The sequence below is a fragment of the Astatotilapia calliptera genome, chromosome 6 (assembly GCF_900246225.1).
Source record: "Astatotilapia calliptera chromosome 6, fAstCal1.2, whole genome shotgun sequence".
Classification (NCBI taxonomy): domain Eukaryota; kingdom Metazoa; phylum Chordata; class Actinopteri; order Cichliformes; family Cichlidae; genus Astatotilapia; species Astatotilapia calliptera.
In genome coordinates this window covers 16,117,267-16,140,593 of record NC_039307.1, presented here as the reverse complement: position 1 = coordinate 16,140,593, position 23,327 = coordinate 16,117,267, and the positions used below count along the sequence as shown (strand labels likewise).

Sequence of the window (23,327 nt, the reverse complement as noted above, 5' to 3'; positions counted from 1 at the left end):
AGCAATGCTGACCCCCCAAACTCTTCCCGATAGTTGAACAATAGGAAAGAAGAAGAAGAGTGGGAAAGGGAGAAAAATTAAGGTATTTACACTAAATTTGGCTAGCTGTACAGATCTCCTGCAAAAAAACCCCCATCTAATCTACTCCCAGCTTCAAACCTTTACTTTCTGAGCACACATGAAGCACCTAGCAAACTAACTCTGACACCAAACAGCCCCAGAGGACACATTTACCCCCTCCCCACACACCGACACACCGCCCTTTTGTTTCCCTTTCCCTCCCTCTTACAGCCTGCCCCCTTTTATACTTTTTCTAAAACCATTCCCCACTGTTACTGCGAAACAGAAAAGTACACGGTAAACATAAAAATCCACAACTCACCCAACCCTTTCCTCTCCTCTCTTTCTTCCTCTCAATCACAGATTCAGCTGTAGAGGCCAGGCTGCCGCTTCTCCTCCCGGCCACGCCCACACGTGGTCATGTGACTGCCATCCCAAGTGGCTAAGAAGGCATTCGGCAGTCACACCCCTCATTCAAAGAAAGTGAATGAGGAATATTGTGGATATAGCGAGCTATCCTAAACCACATTTATTATAGATAAAGTTTTATGTCTTTATGGGAAAAGGAAATTACAAAAGAAGAGTGTGTGTTTGCACAATACAACAGGCAATACCTACTTCCCTGTCCTTATGTGTGCCCATATGCTCTCTACCACCCCCAACTGCTTTGCTTCACAGCAAGAAGTGTAACAGATTATCTGTGTGTGCACACTAACAGCATTTGGTCTTTCCTTCAGTCCTCATTGCGCCTCTTTCTGAAATAATAGGCAGCACACACACACACCAACATGCATCCTCTCCCTCCAGCTGTAGCTGACTCATGACCAAAACCATGACTAATTCAGAACATTTCAGAGTTTATAAAAATAAAACTACATAAAGGAATATTTTGCGAAAAATGCTGTAAAAGGATCTACTTGTTTTATGCACCGTTCCCTTTTCAGCTTCGATTTCCCTCTAAAAACTGGCAACAAGGAAATAAGCTCATAGTTTGTAAGAACGCCCCCACCCCCAGTAAAGCTTACCAAACAATTAGTGAGTGTTGTTTTGGAGGGTTATGTGTTGACCAGGTATAGTGGCTTCCTGTGGTCCAAGGCGGTTGATATAAAGACTCAAGGAATGATTAACTTTAGTTGTTTTCTTCTCCTTTCAGTTGTTATGCTTAGCCAGCTGGGCTTTAGCTTTGCCTCAGTGGGCTTTAGGTACACTCTTAATTGGTAGACGTAAGAGAAGTCTTTGCCGTTTTAACCTGCAACCAAAAACCCAATACGGTTATTTCCAGTGATGCCAAACTACTTGTTTTCCAACAGAAAACGTATGTCCTGGATGTTCCCCCTGTTACACATGCTGTTTTTATTTTGCTGTGGTAACCCAGCACCGCTCAGCGTATGAAATAGTCGTGTAAGAACTAGACTGTACTTGTGTGAAGCTGCACTGAAGTAAGCATTGGCTGCGAAACAGCAGAAAGTATTTCCAAATCCCAAATGTTCCTTGGAAATGTGTAGGCCTTGTGCTCCTGCTTCCTGTGTCCCTCCTCTCCAACAACATAGAGGTTCACATTGATCAAATCCATCCCTCCGACTGAGAAATACTAATAGTGCAGTCAGCGTGCGAGGAGCTGTTTTCTGAGAACAGATTTTTATGAATAAAGACAAAGAAAGATTTCTGCTACAAAGTGGATTTAATCTTAACTTACTGGAAGAAGAGCGTGATTAATTTGTTCCTTTGTTGACTTGGCTCTGCTTTTTTTTTCCATCAGCATGCAGGCTGAAGGTCTGACAGAGGTTTTCATAACATTCAGCAGAAATACTTCCTTCCTGTCAAAAATGGAGCTGAATCTGACTCTTGGCAGCGGTTTTGTTGTGAATATGAAACCAAAGCAAACGTGCAATATGGTGTGTTGTGGGTATCAGGTACCCAAACATATTCACTGCTGTTATCAGTTTGCATATACAAGCTACGAGTTTTTAAGATACACCTATTAAGAAATCTCAAACATAGAAACAGCAAATCGATTTAATACTGAGCAACTGCTCAGAAAGTTTACATTCACTTCCTTCACTCGGACCATGATAAAAGATTAGCTTTACCACAGGACCGGATCAACCATGTTATCTGATGTCTGTATCTAGAACACCAGCATAACTTTGTGAGACATCATTTATGGTTAATTCTCCTGTGATCTATATGACTAAAGCATCTAACAACTTTAAGCTATATGCAGCAGTTCCAAGGTTCAGTTTAGGCTATGTCCTGGGCTTGTATCACAGCTGTCATCAGATTCAATTATGAATATAAATCTAATGAACTTTTGCTACATAAGGAAAAAAAAAACAAAAAGATAAATGTTTTCACTGTCCCACATGCCTTTTCGGGTGACACGCTTTCTGACAAATTTCTGTTTTATCAAAGAAGATATTTTCCCTTCAGTTGTCACCAGACAATAAACAATGTTGTCAGTATGGACCTTGCGACACACCAGTGTCTGAAGTTCCCATTTCCTCTTGGAGGAAACAAACATCAAAGGAGAGGAGACATTTTATTAGTGCTGCAAAGAGCCTAAAAGACGGATTTCAGAAAAAGCAGGCGGGGGTGCAATATGTGTGTTTGTGTATTATAGATACATTTCCTTACTTATCAATGTATATTTAGAGTGTAGTATGCATCCCATGCTAAAATGCTACGACTCATATCTGCACAACAAATAAGTGATTCAGACGGCCAAAATAACCCAACAATCACCTCTACTTCAGCCACACAGTGCTATCTGTGGCCTGATCCACGTATCGCTGCTTCACTGTAAATCTAAATAAATAAAGAGTTTCCTCTTTCACTTTAATTTCAGCTCAAATACATCAAGCCATTAAAACCTGTGGTAACCGAATGCTAATATGTAGGGATGGCTGAGGGGAATACGAGCTTTGCCTTAAGGCCAAAGCTGATTTCTGAAGGCTACCCAATCAGGGCAGAGCACATACTGAGCTGATTAAAAGAGTCGCTTCCATGACTCAGCGGACTCAGTGACACATCCTCCCCAGGAGAGGTTGGGGAGCTGAGGAGAGAGCAGAAAGCAAAGGGAAGGAAGGCCGGGAGGGAAAGAGGAGGCAGAGAAGAGAGATAGCAGCAGGAAAAGTAGCGGGTGGGGGTGGTTGGGAAAGTAAGGAACAAGACAGAGAAGGGGAAAGAAGAAGAACATCTGTCTTGGCCTAGATATCTATGGGGAAGATAGCTGGGTCTGCTGGAGACTTCCTGTTGTGTTTTTTTTGCTGTGGTTGCTCTGCTCTCCTGTGGTGCAAATGGAGACAGCATGTGTGATGAGCGAGGACACCCAAAAGTGTTCTCGCAAGACTCAACTTCTGGTTAAAATCGCCAAACATATATTAACAGTTCTGCTGGATTAGTCTGCAAATATATCTCCAGCTACTTCACATGTTGACAGTAAAATATTTCACTGCTCCAGGTTTTTTTCTTCAGCCTGCAGCTTGGACAATTTATCTCAAGGCTACTATGACGTATGCTCATGCTTGTATTTTATTAGCTTTTCACTGTACCAAACTAGAAAAGAATGTGCTTCGTTCTTTCTTTCTTTTTGTTTTTAACAATGATGAAACCATTGAAGATAAAGTGATTTTGTGGTCCGAGCAGTTGTTTAAAGAGATGTGTCTGCTTGTGGTTTACTGTTTCTCTTAAAAAGCCACTAAAGCATTCCCAGCTGGACTGCTTAATACAGAGATGAGTTAAAAAGACAAAGAGAAGTAGAAGCCTCTTCCACTTTCAATTACCATATTTTAAAAAAAAATCCCACTCATTCTTCTATAACGATGTTTTCTTTCAAATGTAACCACATCACCATTCTGGTAAGAACAACATGTTTTTCCAATTCATAGGAATGAAAGGAGGAAGTGCAGAATGGTGTCTCATAAGACATTAAAACACTGATCTTTGCAAAATTGTGAATTGAAAAAATGTTGAAAAAAAAAACTCTTTTCCTGCACCAATTTCCCTGCATCCCCATCTGAGGAGGATTCATTGTTCATCCTTTTCCATGATTGTCCTTAATGGAAACCAGACAGTTATTCTGCCTCTGTAAGGAGATAGTCCAAAACAGCCAAGCTCTCCCACAGATACAAAAAAGACAATGCCTGAACAGATACTCACACAGGGGTTCTGTCTTGTGGTTGTTGTATATCTCGCTGCAAGTAGAAGTCATATCTCCTCAAAGCGCCTTTCCTTCTGCACCTCTTTCTTACTTTCACAAGTGAAAGACCAGGAGTTAAACTTCTAGTCCATACAAGCCAGTGTGTGATCTCTCACAATGTCCTCTAGTCTTCCCTGCTGACCACCAAGCAGAAAAACTACAGAGAACTGGCCTTCTGGGGAATCCCTAGCCCCCTGCTAGGTCTGCGGGGGCCAGGATTGGGGATGACTCAATTCTAAAAATGAAAACAGGACGGAAGGAGCTCTGTGATTAAACTGTTTGTGCGGTCACGGCATGTCTTCGTGAAACATCTAACTATGTTATGATGCTAATTAAATCTAAACAGAAACCTGGGATGTGCACAGACATGGAAGCAGATAGAGATGGAAAATGAAGTTCAGCTTCTGACATTATAAATATCCTTCTTCTGTAACTGGTGTCAGCATTCGTTTGTCGACAGGACAAAAATACCACATAAGGCTTCCACTGAACATTGAACCTCAGTTTGATGGTGCATGAGAGACGAATGAATCTGAGGAAACTTGTCATTTCTCTGTGCAGTTGTGTTTTCCACCCTCATCTGCCCGCTCTGCCGCTGAGTGATGCTGATGACTACAGTTGGCTGTGTACCATTAGCAAATCCTTCACACCATCGAGGCTGGACGTGAAAGTTCACCCAAAGTTCCTTCAAGCTCAATTGGTACATTTCTTTTCTCAACAGATGACGGGGTTCTTCAAACAAGGTAATTGCACTAAAAACCACAAAGCTGCAGGCATATTATCTAAATCCCTAAACTATCATTGTAAATCCCATTTATAGCAAAAGATCCAGATCACTGCTTTTAGAGTCTGTGCTGATTATTGGAAAGTAAAGACTTGAGCATCAGTAATGATGCTTGCCCTTTCTGAACTGAGAAACCAATCAGTCAGCAGCGCAGCATGTCTGAATCAGGCTTACAAAGCTAATCTAACACATTAATCAGCAGGGTGAAGGTAAGAGCGCAAAAGAGGCGATGAAGATTATTAATATAAAAAGTTATGTAGCACTTCAGTTTTTTTTCTAAACTTCATTCTCTGTTATGAAATGTCATTTACTGACACTGAAATTTTATACTTTTAAATTTCACATGTGCAGAGTCTGCACAGTTCAGCATCAGCAAGATCACATTTTTTATAACTGCGCTGTCTTTAAGTGGTTTAAGATAATCACCTGTTGTTGGTGCACAATGAGGGACGAGACTGCACAATCTCATCTTTATTTTTGGGTTCTTTTCCACGCACATTCACTTCAGACATACTAACACACCAGTCCCTCCGCTTTACTCGTTTCAGCAGATGGTAAGTCTGTGATGCAAAAGGCCATCTGTCTGTCCATGCACAAAACAGCCCCCTATCAGCCAACAAGTGGATAAAACATCATTAGTAGAAAATGTGGAGACAAACACATGAACTTTTCTCCTGCACTGAAACGACTCTAAACAATCAATATCTGAAATGTATTTTACCCCGACTCACACAGATCCATGAAACACGCTTGAGTGAGCAAGAGGCGTTAACCAAACGAGCTCACCAGATTTAAAAGTGGGAAAAAACTGTTTTTGTCAACTTTAGAATTGGAGTTATATACGTGTAATGCTGCTTACTATCATAATTATGCAATTCATCGTCATTCTGGTCACGTTTTAGGTTTGTTTGTAAATGTTTTTGATATGATAATAGTGGATTTAATGCTCAGTTTCACCACCTGAACATATCTGAAGATCAGTTCTTTAAATTTATCAAAGTTTTACTGAAAAAACAAAACAATGGCTGATAATAGCATGCCATATTCCATTTTAACCTCCTCTTTAATTTCATGACCAAGATAAGAGGTATGATTTTCTCATCAGCTTTTCCAAGACAAATGAATCACTAGCCCCATATCTAGATAAATAACAAGGAAGAATCATACGCTGGAAGGCCAGATAAATGAAGATAATGTCAACAGACTAAATGCTATCTTGCCTTCCTTCATTAGGCTCTGATGGCCCATATCCTACTATCTGTCTTTTTCTCTTACGGCAAGGTCGCTGCTTCTTTGTGATGTGTGTGCGTGTGTGAAAGTCTAAAGCTGAGCTGTTTACGTTTTGCCAAAAGTTAATTTCCTAGTCAGATGAGTTTAGTATATTCAAAGTAGTAAATGCTTGGGTATACATATGCTTTAAAATATAAGTGAAGGAGAACTATGTGAACATGTTTGGGTTCACAGCATGCAGGGGTAACTGAATGGAGAAGGGGGTGTTTACAGCAGTTTGGGGATTTGGCATAATGACTTAACAGGACAGAGGTCTTTCTGCAGTGGTGGGAAACTTCTTTAACCCTTGACTTCCCCCAGATGCTCAGTGTAAACTTTAACTTCCGAAAGCCTTTTCTGGGTGAGAGGGGAACTGTGTGTGTCTGTGGTCTGTGTGTGTGCGTGTGTATGTGGGACTATTTATCTGAGGCAGAAGGGCTGTCCCTTTCCCATTATTCAGCTCCACCTTCCAGTGTAAGATGTTCATTGTAAATAAGGAAAACATTTCATGTCAAGTCTTTTTAGTGTCTGCACACTTCAAAGAACTGCAAAGCAGTTTATTGAAAAAATGTCTATCCCACTGATATATTGGTGTATTAAAAACATTCATAACATATGAATGGAAAAGCCTGACATCTCTTTTCTGCACCAGCATGGTTCAAATTTCTGACCCTGGAGCTTTTTTCTTCATTAAGCTCCAGCCATGAGAGAAAGCGCAGTTGTATGATAACATTTTTCATTTGAAAATTAAACTGTCTGAAAAAGCATGAAACACAGCTTTATTTTACCTGCCACCCAGACTCATTTCATTTCATTTCATTTTTCATTTCATTTCATTTATTTATTTATTTATTTATTTATTTATTTATTTATTTATTTATTTCACACTTGGTACAACAGTTTCCACAGTTAGTTCTTTCAGACAAACCAACCACACTTTCTGTCAGTAAAGCACTGCAACAATGTGTGAAAAGGAGCAGGAAGAAGAAAATATTCTTATTAAACCCTGCCCCCTATCTACAATCCAACTTATATTGCAAGTGGGCACCACAAATAAAGGAACAAACTAACATTAACATTTATCTCCGGTCCTGACTCAAACCAAACAACAAATTTACAATCAGAATATACCACTCCACATAGTAACAAGGAGAAAAGATAAGAAAATAAAATAAATAAAACAAAAAACAATGGATCCTTTTTCAATGAACTCCAATTTCATTCACATTCTTCATATTGAGTTATCGTTTTAAGCATGTCACACTTTTTAAAACAATGTAAATTTATACAATTCTTTAAATTATAATGAAGAGAGTTCCACAGTCGTATACCCCTAACCGTTGGACTCATTAATCTTTGTGTAGTCCTAGCTAGCTGATGCTTAAAAGAAAATTTCCTTCTGCTGTCTTCTCCCCCCGAACACATTAAAAACACTCTTTGTAACTTAAAAGGCAAAATATTACTTTTAGCATTAAACATAATTAATTATATTAATTAACAATTTCGATTTTATAAATAATTTATTTGTATGTTCCCTTTATTTAATATTATGAATCATTCATATCACTTTCTTCTGTAATAAGTTTAGAGGTTTTATAGTATTCTCATATGTATTCCCCCAAACTTCGACACAGTAACTAAAGTATGAGAAAAACAATGAAAAATATAAAATGCGCATTGTTTTGTAGTCTAATAAATCTCTTACATTTCCCAAAATATAAATGTTTTTAACCATCTTCTTTCTAATATACTCGATATGTGATTTCCACATCAAATTTTCATCTACTATGACACCCAAAAAGCAAAATTCAGTAACTCTTTCAATCAATTCTCCATTAATGGACATAATGACTTCTTCCTCCTTTACACGATTGCCAAATATCATGAATTTCGTTTTTGTCAGATTCAAAGATAATTTATTTACATAGGGTTACTCAAGATTTACTAATCACACACTGCCTCCTGCTGGCTTGTTGGGGAAGCACAGTGACAGTGAAAGTCATGCACAAGATAATAGGAACTGACGCTTGTCACTGCTGTCACTGCAGGGCGTTTTTTGAACTGAAAAAATAGATGTAAACTCGAGGCTCGCTGACTTCACATGAGCAAAAGTGCTCATTAATTTGCAGCACAGCCAAAGACGCAGACACGAAGAGTCTCCCCTTCAGCGCAAGAGCGTCATTTTAAGCCACAAATTTCTCATCATCATGATCAAGGATCTTGAATTATTTGGCAAAAATGTACTTCTATCTAAAAAAATATTATTATAATCCAACAGAAGAGAGGCTTTTCAAACAATTCAAACAAAATGATTCTCGCGTTAATGAAAGAACAACAAACTAAAGTAGGATTTTATTCCCATTAAGGAACAGCTCCTCCTCACAAGCACATAGGTAAAGCCTGCCCCCGCTCTCATTTTTTTCCTTGGCAATTAGCCGAAGGGTCACACTGAGTAATGGTCTGGGATCAGTCCAGAGTAATTACACTGGGAGAGGATTGACCCCACATGTGCCTCTGCCGGAGGCTGCGTGTTTGCATGTGTGTGTGTCGATGAGAGACAACAAAAACACGCATACACACAAAAAGAGAGATTAAGAAAGCATGCTTGTTTGTGTGTGCATGTGTGTGTGCGTGTGTGGCCTTTTTTGACCTTTGGACAAGCAGAGACAAATCGCCCTCCACCCTCTGTGGACGCCTCCTCCTCACTTTTAGAAGGTCAGTCCAAACTAAAGACAAATGGCCTCACTTGGTCTTTCTTTCACAGTGACCACATTTTAATTATGAACAGAAATGTCAATAATAATAGGAATCAATTAAGGCAATAGGCAGACATATTCTGTCCAGCTGAAATGAGGATATCACTTTTGTTCCGTACCATCACAACAGGAAGACAGGACACAATGGCACTACATGAAGCGACTCCTCAGTAACACCCATTAAATACACATTTACTCTCAAAGCCATAGCCTTGGTTTCCTTTACAATTGTATTTTTAGTGTGTTACAGTTTACACTTTCTGATGTTCTGAATTTCCTCTCTACCCTTATCACAACAAAATACTAAAGAAGTGAGCAAATGAGGTTACTGGATGTTACCCTTTCCCAATGATAACCTATACCAGTCCCATCATCCCACAGATAAAGACACTATTTATGGTCAGCCACTCTAATGAGTTACTATAAAAGTCCATGCTTGATCTTAAAATAAAGGCTTTTCCGGCAAGAAGAAATTGTATTAAAGTTGAAAAATGTGTCAGAAAAAAAGTGCTAAAAAAATTCTGACTACAGGTGGTTCAAGCATTTCTGTCCAGAGATATTACGGCTCCTTCTGCAATGAACTGGTGAATAGCAGGCCTAACTGTCAAGATAACGAGTGGACCAGATACCCATCAGAATGCCTCTGGCCTGAAGTGAAGCTTTGTTGTTACATTTCTTAGATGTGCTGGATCAGTTTAAAGCTGTTACTTAAAAAAGCTGCTTCTTTCTGCTTCAAGTACTTAAGCTGCCATCTATCACAGCTGAACCGAGACAATATTGAGGTCTTTTAATATTTCACCACATTATACAAGATAGAAAATTCTGAATTTGTTTGAGATTTAAACACGTCTCTCCCTGTTCAGCTCAACCCCTTGGTTATTATCAGCAAAATTTTGACTAGAATTCTGTAATGAAACAGTTTTTTAACACTAAACTTTTTATGGAACCTAATAGACTAAAAGGGTGAATAAACTGAAGACAGTGGCTTACAGATAAATATAAGAAAACTCCAACAAGTGTTAATGTCAAGTCCAAATGTGCATTTGAGTCTTTGTGCATCTGTTGGGAGTAGAACAGCCGTCCACGTCCCTAGCTAAAACACCATAATGAACTTAGTATGTACAGTTGCCTGAGATGACATCTGTTGCTATGATTTGGTGCAGTATAATAAAATTTGACAGAATTGTGCGGCCTCTGTTGACTTAACCCTCTTCAGATGACGTATGTGCTATTCATTGATCTACCAGTGATTGTAAGTCACACAGCAGTGGATGTGCGTGCACATTTCTTTTCATGCTGACCTTTTACCTAAACATCCTGGCGTATTTCATTCCCCTTAATGCTCACATCAAAGTACGGAGGGATATTGTCGAGGAAGCTGACTAACTTAGATCACATGACCCCTGTGAGAGGAAGCGCTCTGCTGTGAGGTCAGCTGCAGGGGAAACAATCACACTGAGAGAACACGGAAGGAAGCAAGCACAGCGTACACTATGTGTGTGTGTGTGTGTGTGTGTGTGTGCGCACATGTGCGTGTGTGCATATGCACTCATATGATGTGTAATGTCATTTTTCTGGAAAAACTGAATAGGCCGGAAATCAGGGCAAAACACTTTAAAAAAGTAATATGGAAAAAATAATCAAATCATAATCATTAGTTGAAGTGTTGCAAATAACTTTCCCTGTTATCTATGAGGCAGATACACTTCAGAAATTTCAAATCTGTGACAGTAGTGCATTTATAAGCATAACTTTGCAGATGTGTTTTTGCCACAGTTCTCTTTTGCGTTTCTGCCGAAGAGGGCGGGCCCATTCAGGTCACCCCTCATTTAGACCCCTATTTGGGCCTCTCCCTGTGGACAAATAAGTGGCTACAGCTCACATAATCTCGAAGAGAACCGTTTAAAACTCTCAGCACACCGTCAAGAGATTTATAGTAATATGCAATAAAAAAAGACTATAAGTACAACGTGACATACTTACAGCACAGGCACATGGGCGCACTGGGACACTTTTGAACAACAAAAAATCTGCCAGATGATAAAGTGCAGTTTTCATGGTAAAACTAGTGTAATATTTCAAACCAGGTAAATATAAAATTAAATGTCTAAAATCAGCAGGAAAACACACACATTATGTTTCATCAAGTGATAATTGCAAAATACTTGGCATTGTTTATAAAAGCTGATATATCCAGCTTATATCCAGTACAGCAGAGTTTTGCATTTTTATACTAGCTTTGGAATGATGCAAGCTAATGGCCATTTAATTGGCATTCGCGGCTAAAGGTGCAGCCAAAAACTTAACAAATAAAGCAGATGGCTGTAGAGTCTGTGGCCATAATCCAATTTTTCTATAATAACAATTTAATAAATGACACTGTGAAAACAGTGTGACATGACAGTGGTTACTCCCAGTGATTAAAATACTTAATCATCACCTGAATCTGTGAAAGAGATTTATAGTCATTTTGCTAATTAATCCTAATGATGATCTTTAAAAGCCATTTGCAAATTAATTTGCAGATCCAAATAATCGACACTCCAAGGAAATAAAAAGAAAATGTCACGTTTAAGTTTTATACCAAAAACTACACAAAGCTACCAATTCATACATTCCTTATCCATATTTGTATCCATCACTGAACAGGTTGCTGGGCTCTCCCAGTGTTAATACAGAGAAGCAGACCTTCACACTCATGCCCAATTTAGTATCATCAGTTACTCATAAGTACAGAAGACAAGGTTTATTCTTTATGTTTACTTCTGCCACTTATGCTGAAAGAGCTCAAAGGTATTTAATTCAATTCAATTCAGTCAAATCATAACAACAGTTGCCTCAAAACACTTTATATAGTAAGGAAATGAACCTACAATAATACAAAGAAAAAAAGAGAAAACCCCAAGAATCTTATGACCTCCTATGAGCAAGAACTTTGGTGACAGTGGGAAGGAAAAACTCCCTTTTAACAGGAAGAAACTGTTCTAAGCCTAATCTTAAAAGTAGAGATAGTGTCTGTCTCCCAAATCCAAACTAGAAGTTGGTCCAAAAGAAGAGGGGCCTGAAAGCTGAAGGCTCTGCCTACTATTCTGCTTCTTAAATACTTTAGGAACAACAAGTAAGCCTGCAGTCTGAGAGCGAAGTGCTCTAATAGGGTGATATGGTACTACAAGGTCATTAAGATAAGATGGGGCCTGATTATTTAAGACCTTGTATGTGAGGAGCAGGATTTTGAATTCAATTCTGGATTTAACAGGAAGCCAATGAAGGGAAGCCAAAACAGGAGAAATATGTTCTCTCTTTCTAGTCCCTGTCAGGACTCTTGCTGCAGCAGTTTGGATTAACTTGAGGCTTTTCAGGAAGTTTTTAGGAGATCGTGATAATAACGAATTACTGTAGTCCAGCCTAGAAGTAATAAATGCATGAACTAGTTTTGCAGTGTCACTCTGAGACAGGATGTTCCTAATTTTAGAGATATTGCGCAAATGGAAGAAAACAGTCTTACATATTTGTTTAATATGTGTATTGAAGGACACATCCTGGTTAAAAATGACTCCAAGGTTCCTCACAGTGTTACTGGAGTCCAGTGTAATGCCATCCAGACTAAGAATCTGGTTGGAAACTGCATTTTAAGATTTTTAAGGATGAGTTCAAAAACCTCAGTTTTATCTGAATTTAGAAGCAGAAAGTTAGAGGTCATCCAGGTCTTCATGTCTTTAAGACGTTCCTCCAGTTTTACTAATTGGTGTGTGTTATCTTACTTTATGGAAAGATAAAGTTGGGTGTCAAATGTGTATATCAATAAAATGTATGCTCTGAAACCTGAAGGAAACTATTCAATTAAAACCATTCCTCCGCAGATGATCATTTACCTTCTTTATATCTACTCTTTTAAGAATTTTTGAGATAAAAGGAATGTTGGAGATTGGCCTATAATTACCTAAGACAGTTCAAATGATGACTTTTTTAGTAACGGTTTAACTACTGCCAGCTGACCTTTGCCAGCCCAGCTACAGTGCTGAAGAGAAAGCTAGGGTTGTTTGTATTTCATTCAATCAGTGAAGATGTTCTAGCTTTACAGAGGGCTTTCTGGGCCAAATTATGATCTTTTAAATTAGCGAGGCACCATTTCCTCTCCAGTTTTCGAGTTACCTGCTTTAAGGTGTGCATTTGAGAGTTATACCAGGGAAGTATGACTTAAGGCTTTCTTTTTCAGAGGAACTACTGTGTCTAGAATTGTACTCATTGAAGAAGTAAAAATATTAAAAAGACAATCGAGCTCTGTGGGAGCAGCGTTCAGGTAGCTGCTCTACACTGAGTTGGTGCAAGGCACATAGCATAGCACAAGGCATGTAGCTGGATGTAGAGTTTTCAGAAAACACTATGTCTAGATGAACAGAATAAATGTTTTGAGACACTATCTATAGGTTTTTAATTAAATTGGCTTCGCAAAAAACACAACTGCGAGTTGTAACATGAACAGGAAGTGATGCTCTACCATAGAGAGACCCAATACATAAAGAAGTTTGTCAAATACCACATTTACCTGAACATAAACATAACCAAAAATTATATTCTGTATCACGATCAGTCATTTGAGCTTCGAGCGGCTCGAAATACAACACAGTCCTGTGGGATAAAATCATTTCATGGTCTTACTTCATCTTTCTTACCTTGTACTTAAGACAAATACTATTTAGCTGCCATAATTACTATAAAGGTCAGGCTTTCATCGTATCACAAAACTGCCCCGGCTCTAATGCGCTGTTCAGGAGAGACATGGATAACCACAAACACAGACAGCCCAGTCTACTGTTTCTACCCAGAAACAGGCCTCTAAAGATAAGTTTCCTTGTATTACTGACAGATACGCAGACATCAGATTAATCAAACCAGCTGCTCTTACTGCTGCTTTTTCCTTGGTTAGAGATCTGATACTTGGGTCACTTTGTGCAGAATGGAGCAGTGTGCAGTGTGAGTACAGAAGGGAGCAGGAAAAAATAAAGTCCAAATGGAAGTCCAATAACACCAGAGATCAAATAAAATGCAATCTGGAAAATGTGACAACATTTCTCACTGGGGGATTTTCAAATGTAAACTCGCAGCCAGGAGTTTAAAGTTGCTGTTTCTCATCACATGAAAAAATGTAATTGGTTTCATTTGACTTTAAGACAGTCTTTTATAATCCTTTTAATCTCTTTTCCACTGATGATATTCCCACATCAATATGGTAAGTCAATGCTAAAGCAATTACACAAGCTGGTGAACTATATCAATGCACCAAAGCACCACTTTACTAAAGACGTTAGAATGCATGAGTAGATAGCATGTTAACAAATCTGAGCAGTTTGTCAAAGAGAATTTTCCAAATCAACAACCAACAGCATCCATCTGAAACAACAGCCTTAAGGGTGCGTGATACAAGTAGCAGATGAGAGGCTAACAAATAACCTAACAAATCTCATGGAGATACCATAAAGTTACTGTGTTTCAGACGTGTTTTTTCAAAAAGAGTTCAGCAGACATAATTTCAGGGCACGACTAGAAGGAAAAATATGAGTGGAATAAGCGTGGGTTGGACTGATATATGGTGAAAGCAGACTTACTGTCAGGGTTGGGGGATTTGCGTCCATGGTTAGGCGAGGAGCAGCGGAAAGTGGTGACGATGGTGTTGTGGTGAGGGTTGGGGTGGTGCAGGTGGTGCACTGCTGGATGGTGGCCATTGTTCTCGGGAGGTGGTTTAGTGATGCTGATATCAGGTTTACGGATATCCCCTGGACTAGGGGGCTCAAACTTGCGGGTGTGATTTTGCTCAGGGGCTCGGCTGGTCCCGTTGTTGTTCATGCTGCTCTCATTGCGGCGTGTGACTGGGGAGTCAGTTGACGTCTTGGCAAAAGTCACCTCCCTCTTGTGGCTTGTCTCGGGCGTCTTGGAGTGCCCCAGGACTTCTGGGCGTTTCAGGGCGCTGTTGCTCACAAAGCGTGCGGAAGCAGGGCTGGTGACATTATCGACCTGCTTGCTGGAGGAAGAGATGTCGATGGAGAGTTCAGAACGGCGGGACACAGGCTCCGGAGTCTTGGAACCTCCTCCACCCATGATAGAGCGGGGCTGGGTATAGTTGAGGTTGTTGTTGTTAGTGGCCGGGGTGGCAGAACCGAGGTCACGATAATAGATGCTGGTGGGAGACATGGCGTTACGGTGAGGTGAGTTGGTTGTCCGGCGGGAGCCGGGTGAAGAGTGAGATGAAGTGTCAACATCCTCTACCTCAAAGGACCTCTTCAGGGCTGCATGAAGGAGACCAAGACAGCGTTTTATTCATACAGTCATTCAAGTGCACGCAAGCAGTTACAAAGTGCTTTACAAGTGATCTAGAAAAAAAGCAAAAAGTTGGTGGATTCACAATAAAATATTATAGAAAATTAAAGCGCTGATTAATAACAACACAAAATCTAGTTAAAACACAGGTTAAATAACACAAAAGTATTGGTCTATATTGGTAAAAGTGTTACCCACTACATATGTAATTAAAGTAAGCAAATAGTAGTACATAAGTACAAAAACAATCTTCAGAAATGTATGAACAACATAACTAAGCTATTGTTGTTCCTGTAGAAATGCTTCAATTCACAAGTAGCAGTTTGCTCTTTTACTGCTGTCTGGCATCAAAATAGTTTAAATTATATTTATATTCATATCACAGGTCATTGTAACAAGTGTGGAATTGTTAATGAAGTAAAAAAGAGGAAAAACACTCTTCTGCTTGACAAATGCATGCAAGCAGTATCTCTAACTTGTACTAAACATACTTGGTTACTTTTCACATAAAACAGAACACAACTGGTTGAAAGCTCGTTAATTTACTGGTACAATTTCTTAAATAAATCAAGTACATCCTTCGCTTATAAACGGTGACATTTACAAGTAGCAGGAACAAAGTCATAAAAAAGTCATCAAAAAGGTCAAACCAATTAAGTGAGAAATATAAAAAGTTAACTGTTTTTTCTAAAGGCATTATGAACAGCACCCAAGTAGTAAAGCGCCTGGGGTTTGAGGGTGGAGAAGCTGTAGGAACAGTTTTGGTGGCACTCGAGAGAAACAGCATGCGCTAGTAATTAAGCCGTGTACTGTATCTAATTTCATTCTCAATCACCAGCAGCAAGTTTTTCGCTGCCGTATGGACTGACATGTTTAAGCCAGTCCATGCCTTTCTTTGTCATGACCTTGCTTGCTACGTGTGTGGTACGCTACAATATAAAATTCTAGGCTTTCACACAGAGTCACTCGAAGCGTTTCACGGCATGTTATAGCGCACGCAATCAGTCAAACATCGACTGCCAAGCATCTGGGCAAAAAAAAGTCCCAAGACTCCCTGTTTTTGAGCAAAGTCAACACACAGATAAAGGCACATAGTTCCCCAAGGTTAGTTGTGATGTGAGAAAATAACAGCACTGTCCAAGAAGACACTGAAGGATGGAATCACCCCCTGGTAAGACTGTGCTGGCTGAGAGTCAACTTGAATTTGACTCTCAGAGTTGCTGTGCCAAGCCAGTGGCCAGGAGCTGGCATCATAATGATATACTAGTAAGACTAGTCCACTCACGCACACCCTTTAAGAGCATCTCTAGTTTCTTACAATCCAAAGCACAGTGCTGATTATTTGATCTGTTTGTGGCTTGCGGTGTTCCCAAGTGTGCCTATGTCTTTATGCAACTATTTGGAGTTTTGTTCAAAATGCTTGTAAAGACATGTAAGTATGTGTTGAGGGAATGTATACATGTTTATTTTTAAGCAACTACACAGGGAGGACACAGAGCTGCAGCTTCACTGCTCTCAAAACTCTGCGGAACTCAACACAATCACATCAAAGCTGCACATCAGCCAGCATCCCTAATCTGATTTACTGCCATGAGATGCCTCCTAGCAGCATGGTGGACATTTGATACAATTTGCTGTCTAAGAAAAATTCAGGCCAAAGCCGATGTCTTGTTCTCCTTTTTGTGTTAGTTGGACACACCAAGGAAATTCCCATGCACCGCGGGAATAAATAAATCTGATCTCACATCTTGGAGTTCGTGGTGATTTGTCTTACAAATCCCTTTAACTCCCCGCACCTCCCTGTACACCACTCATCTGGACCTTGAGGTACAGTTACCTTTCATCCTTGGCACTATTACTATGTAGAAGACTGGTTTTATAAATGTTGTCTTAGCCATTAGGCAGATAAAACCTGAAGTCACTGAATATAATGTAGCTGTGCAACGCCTGTGCTATGCGTGGAAAACATCTGTTTTACTAAGAAAAGTTGAAACGTTGACAAAAGATCATTAACAACTACTAATAAACACTTTAACAATATTCTTTCTCACAATTCTGTTTCTTATTGCCTGAAGTTCAATATCCAACTTTACAGTCTATTACTTGAATATGCAATCTGTAAATGGTGTCCAAACCCACACTGCAACCGAACTATGCCCTTCTTACGCCTGCTGTCTTGTTTTTGATGATTCCTAAGAGGGAGTCCAAGGTTATGGCTACTTTCAACTCTGACCAGAAAATGAGTCGGTGTGCCAAAATCATTCTGCACATTTCACAGGAAGCAAAGAGGCTGTGATACATGCATGAGTCTAATCAGTGAGGCATTCTTTTTAACCTCCTCTGCAGTCAGGACTGCAGACACCCGTGCACACTCTTAACTTTTCTTGACACTTGCTGTAGACTTTTGTTTAACTTTGGAGAAGTTGCAAGTGTGAGAAGCGAAACCTGGGGGATATATTCACAAGTCTGACCAAAATCAGAGAGCTGAACCAAAATGTTTTCCAGTGACCTGTTAAGTGATTGCAGATTAGTATTTCTGGTCTTGGCTGCTTTGTGATTATATGCCTTCAGGCACGTGACTGGAGCAAAGGGTTTGAGTGCTTTGCTCTCAGGTTGTTTGTATTTAGAGGCCGTGCAGCCAAGTGTACATAATTTAAGAGCACAAGTGTATTTTAATCTTTCTCTGCTTTTTTTTTTTCTAGGAATAAAGAGAGTGGAAAAGGGCATTCGGGGGCATTTTTCATTCACTCATCAGTCAACTCTTATATTCTTATTCATAAAGTCTGTCATACCTCGTTCTGTTTTCTTGTTTAGCCAAAGAAAAAAGAGGAAGAAAGAATATCCTAAGTACAGGATCATATAGCAATAGAAATAGTATTTCTGCAGGACTGACAGATGGATGAAAGAGCATAGTTCCCTGTGAAAGAGCATTCCCAGACTATGAGCAAGAAATGAGAGGTCCAGTCTACCCCAGAGGAAACTCATTAACAGGAGCCAGAGGCCTCATCTCCCAGCGTCCCTCCACTACCTATCACTGCCCAGTGTTCCAGTATCTCACACTATCTCCTGTGGGAAGATAATGCAGCTCAGACAATGTATCTCAGGACTACCACTATAAAAAAAACCCAAAACAAAACACACACAAAAACAGAAGCAGCTGTTCACAGTCATTTATCCTATATGCAGCCCAGGTGCCTAGCCACACTGTCTCTTTATCATCAGTGTCATCACTTACTCTCAAGGACATCCCAACAAATGAACGCAAACATTCGGTATCATCTCAGTGCAGATGGACTAATAAGAGATAGTCAGGGCTTTGAGGGCGGAAAACAAACACAAAAGAAAGGAGGGAAAGGCAGAACACTAGAAAGTGGGAGAAGCCAAAACAAAACTGTAAGCACTTCTATTACTGGCATGAGCTGGGAGTGAGGGCTTTCCACACTGATTTGGTATGTCAAAGGCGCACATCATTTGTTAAGGGATGAGCTGACACATTATTACATTGCTGCAATAAGATTGCAAAGGTCGTAAGACTGGAAATATAATAATATAATTGACAAAAATCTTACAACATGAAATATATTGCATATGGTGCTGGCAAGTTTTAGAGATGACTGGTTCTTATTTCAGTGATTAAAAACACTGATTTTTATTTTTTTATTTTTAAATTGATTGATGTTCAGTTCCTGTTAATGAACTTCACCACTTGTTATGTATGTAGCCCAATAAAGGTCCGCTGGGAAAGGGAAGGGATTATGCATCTGAACTGCTGTAAGGCATTTAATGTGGAACAGATGGGTAAAGTGCTTAGTTTGCATTAACAGCAAACTGCTTTAACAGCAAATGAACACCATAAACAGGAGCAGATTAGAAAATTATGTTTTTTTAAACTAAGATGACAAAACTGGGAGAATTACAAATAAAGGACTGTCAGATAAAAGGCGTAGTTTTACAGCACACCTGCAAACATTTCATTCATTTGAGTATTGTGGTAACGTCCTTTTAGATGGTAAATGTATATAAAAGTATATTGCATATATACTGCATATATTGCAGTGCAAACAACAACAACAACATAAACAAAACAGTACATCAGTATTTTGATTAATAAGAGGGCGTACTTCATTTTACATAGCCTTGAACTCACAACTGGGTCCAGTAATTCTAGCCTCAGAGTCATACGTCAAGTGATTAAGACAGTTGCTGTCTGTCACACACTGGTTATTTAAGACCATTTTATGCACAGTGCAGTTTATCTGATGTCAGTAGCCACTGAATATATATCGATGTGGTCAGGCAAGGAAAAACATGACCAAGGCTTTAATTGACAGGACAAGGCCAAACAATAAACGATAGAATTTCACACTATGCTATTCTGCTGGGTAAGACAAAACCTTAATGCTAAACTGTCAAACACACACTTCCTTCAGCTGCCCACTGACGGTGTTGGGTTAGCTAATGGTGCCCGGGAGCAGTACATCTCAGTGTGTCAGATTTACTGCACTGGTCTGCACTGGTCTGGCCGAGGAAAATGAAATTCTGGGAATGTTATAGGTGTTGTGGTGAAGTGGAAAGACATTAGAGGAGAAGCGAGTGTGGAGAAATGACCAAAATTTGCATTTTTAGTTTTTATTTTTTGCCATAATGTTGATGAAGCAGATGCTTAAAACCAAGATCTGAGCTCTAATCAGAACCAAGAGGTAGTTTCACCTGTTAGATTTTTTAATGCGCACACTTTCCAAACTGATTGGAGTCTGATGTTGAAAGGCTACCCCAGTTCTTGGCTTTAGGTTCTCAAGGCTGTAACCTGAGAGATAAATCCTTATTCTTGTACTTTGATCATCCACTGGCTAACTCTATTCCACATGAATAAACCGATTTACATCAGTGATCAGTGAAGGTATAAAGAAAGTTGTTGCATTCCACTTACCGACAGATAACAAACTGATTGGGCTTAAAGTCCTGATATAAAGGGAGTGAGGGGGAGAGAAAGTGGTTGACAAAATGCAGATTAAACATGTGATTCACTGGAGCTTAGTGACCTCAAAGTAGAAACGATGATGTTCAAATGAAGAACTTTTTGCAAGTTGAATCACACAACACACATTAGAAGATGCCTCAGCAAAAAAAGAATTCTTTAAACGAAGCAGGTGCACTGAATCTGCCACTAAACTAACAGATAAAGGATGTGACGATCCAGCGCTGTCAGCTGTATCTCTAGCCTCTGGGTGTGATGATGTCACAAGCAGCAAACGCAGATTCACTAACAAGGGGCTGGAATCGAATTCCTTGCAGGTCAGAGAATCCAAGCATACAATACTTAAAGAAATCTCTGCTCTATCTAACTGGCATATTAGCAATAACTTACCACCTGCACTGTAATATGTCTGCCTCAGAATGAACAGGACCACAGAGAACCGTAAAGAATGTGTTGCATATATGCACATAATCCACTCATACCAACTTAATAACACACTTGCCTCTCTGCCAAGTTTGGAAAATGTGCCACACACAGACACTCTGTTCATTTCGATGTTAATTTCCTCTCTGTCTATGCATGTCACGCGGGACAAAAATGTTGCACCTGTAAGCAGATAATGTGCCTAAATGTCTTGGCTCTGTTTAGGCTGGAAGAAACATGAGAGGCCCACTGTTCAAACGTCTCTGTGAATATATAAATATGGACTTGTTCCTAAGGTTAGACAGATACGTTCTCTTCCTTTCAGAAAGTCATAATATTATTTCAGTGTGTAGTTTCTATGGAGGTTTCAGTCACCCATATTCCATTATTGGGTCTATCCGAAGAGGAATTATTACATCTTCAGTGTGTTCACCAATTAAATTGCCTTTTTGTTTCGGTACCCATTTCCTCCTCAGTGTGAAATATAGTGGAGTGCAATGCACTGTAAAGCATAATGATGTGGGGTAAAATGGGGATTTACTCAGTCAAGTGTTTGCTGTGCAGCTTTCTCTACCCTGAATGGAAAATGTAGTCAGTGTAATAACACATTGAATGGCCACAACATTAAAACCACCAATGCAAAGTACACATTCATCTGGATGTTACTTTGAGGCGTTTCATCAATCTAAAAGCTGTTACAGACCTAGCACACCCCGCCACGGTAATGACACTCCCCAGAGGCAGTGGTCTCAGCAAGAGAATGCAGCTTGTGAAACAGCAAAAAAGGCTCAAGAAGGGAAACGAGAAACACTCAGGCTTGACCCATCCTCCAAACTCCACAGATCCCAATCTGATCAAGCATCCATGGGATGCGTCCTAACAAGCCTAATCCACAGAGGCCCCAATGCAAAGCATCTGCTGCCAGTGTCTGTCTAATTTCTGCATCGGTGCATTCAATTCAGTGGATGAGACTTTTCTTATATAATTGAAAAAGTGTTTTAAAGAAAAAAAATCCTTAGCTGAATGTGACCAAAACAAGCTCATATGTAAATACCTCTGAAAGAGTGCCGGGACACAACACACAATAAGCATGAAACAGTTATACCGCCTTATATTTTTTGAATCTATGGATATTATCCCCGTCTACAGCTTAACTGCATCAAAGCTGTATCAAATCACTGTAAACCAGATTACTGGGTAGAAGTTGCTTTACTTAAACAATCCAAACACAAGTGTAATTTCAATAATCTGGTCAATCTCAAGGATACAGAAGTCAGCATCAGCCCATGACGTCTGACGGTAAGCATCAGGCCAAACAGCAGCTGTAGGAACTGACAGGAGGAGGAACAGGAAAGAAACAAGCGAGGAGGAAGGAAGAAAGACAGAATAGCAGAGGAAAAGGAGGACAAAGGCAATCAGTGCTAGTTCCACACTGGCTTGACAAACAGAGACAGAGTTGTGAGTTTTTTTATGAGGGGTTAGACAGATGTTAGTTCTTACTGCTGAGGTTTTCACTGTCTCCCTTTCAGTGTTTACAGCTGAAGGCTTTCCGGTGATGGTATTGTGTCGTCTCAATACTGCGTTTCTTTCTGTTATTGCTGTAACCTCAGTATAATCAATAACAGACAAAAGGTACAGGAAGCTAGCATCCATCCAGCACTATGTTTTTTTGTTTTGTTTTTTTAAATACATGCACAAGTGCCCCCGCCCACAGAAACATATTTGAAACTAAGAAAAGCACAATGTACATTAACACCACCTATTGATCAATTTTAGCCTTTAGCCAATGAAAATGTCTTACAGATGGAGTGAAAGAAATGCAGAAAAATACATAACAAACCTTCAAAATCTGAAATAATTCCCTCCAAGTGTGGGTTGACTCCAGAATCAGACATTTTTTCAGGCAGAAACCTTTTCTTTCAACTTCTAAAGAAAGTTTGTTGCTTTTGAACAAACTCAAAAATAGAATCAGTGTGAAACAAGTCGGAGCCCACAAGTTTCTCTTAAAGTATCAGCTGTTTCTCTCTGACTTCCCACCAACTTCTCTATGTTGCTGCATTCAGACTTCAGAGAGAGAGAGAAAAGGCAAGCCTCCTCCCTTCTCCTCCTCCCTGTAGTTACACACCCACCCTTCTCCCAAATGTCCTGTGTACGTGTGTTTCCCCTGCCCCCCACACACTCATACATGCACACTCATGTAGACAACAGACGTCACTCTGAGACCCTTTCCAACCAACCAACCAACCTGAGGTGTGATTTCCTCAGTCAGCCTCTGAACAGCTCTGAGAGCCGAAGTGGACAGCATGTCAAAAACCAAATTAAACTCAGATCAGACATCTTTGTTACAACTGTGGCTGTTATGATCACCTTCATAAAGAATACCTTCATTCTGGCACAGCTAGAGCGGGACTACAGTTAAAGTGAGCCTTTGAGGTTTCAGTTTTGGGTAAACAACCTCTAAAACTGGCTGACATGTTAATTAGAGTGCAGTCACTTCAGGAGTAGCTGCTTTCCTGTGACACGAAAACCTGAGAGACTTCCTGG

At 39.8% G+C, this 23,327-nt stretch overlaps 1 protein-coding gene across 5 annotated transcripts in view; it reads right to left on the bottom strand.

The window, feature by feature from the left end:
• The window catches only part of septin9b (septin 9b), a 70,875-nt gene that overhangs the window by 27,028 nt on the left and 20,520 nt on the right, over window positions 1-23,327 (bottom strand). For 2 of the 5 annotated variants that reach the window (XM_026170576.1, XM_026170577.1), the window contains exon 2: window positions 14,674-15,351. In XM_026170576.1, coding sequence (XP_026026361.1) covers window positions 14,674-15,351 — 678 coding nt within the window. Of the gene's footprint in view, window positions 1-382; window positions 493-14,673; window positions 15,352-22,623; window positions 22,795-23,327 lie in introns of those variants that run through there. The other 3 variants (XM_026170580.1, XM_026170579.1, XM_026170575.1) reach the window with 2 other exon arrangements.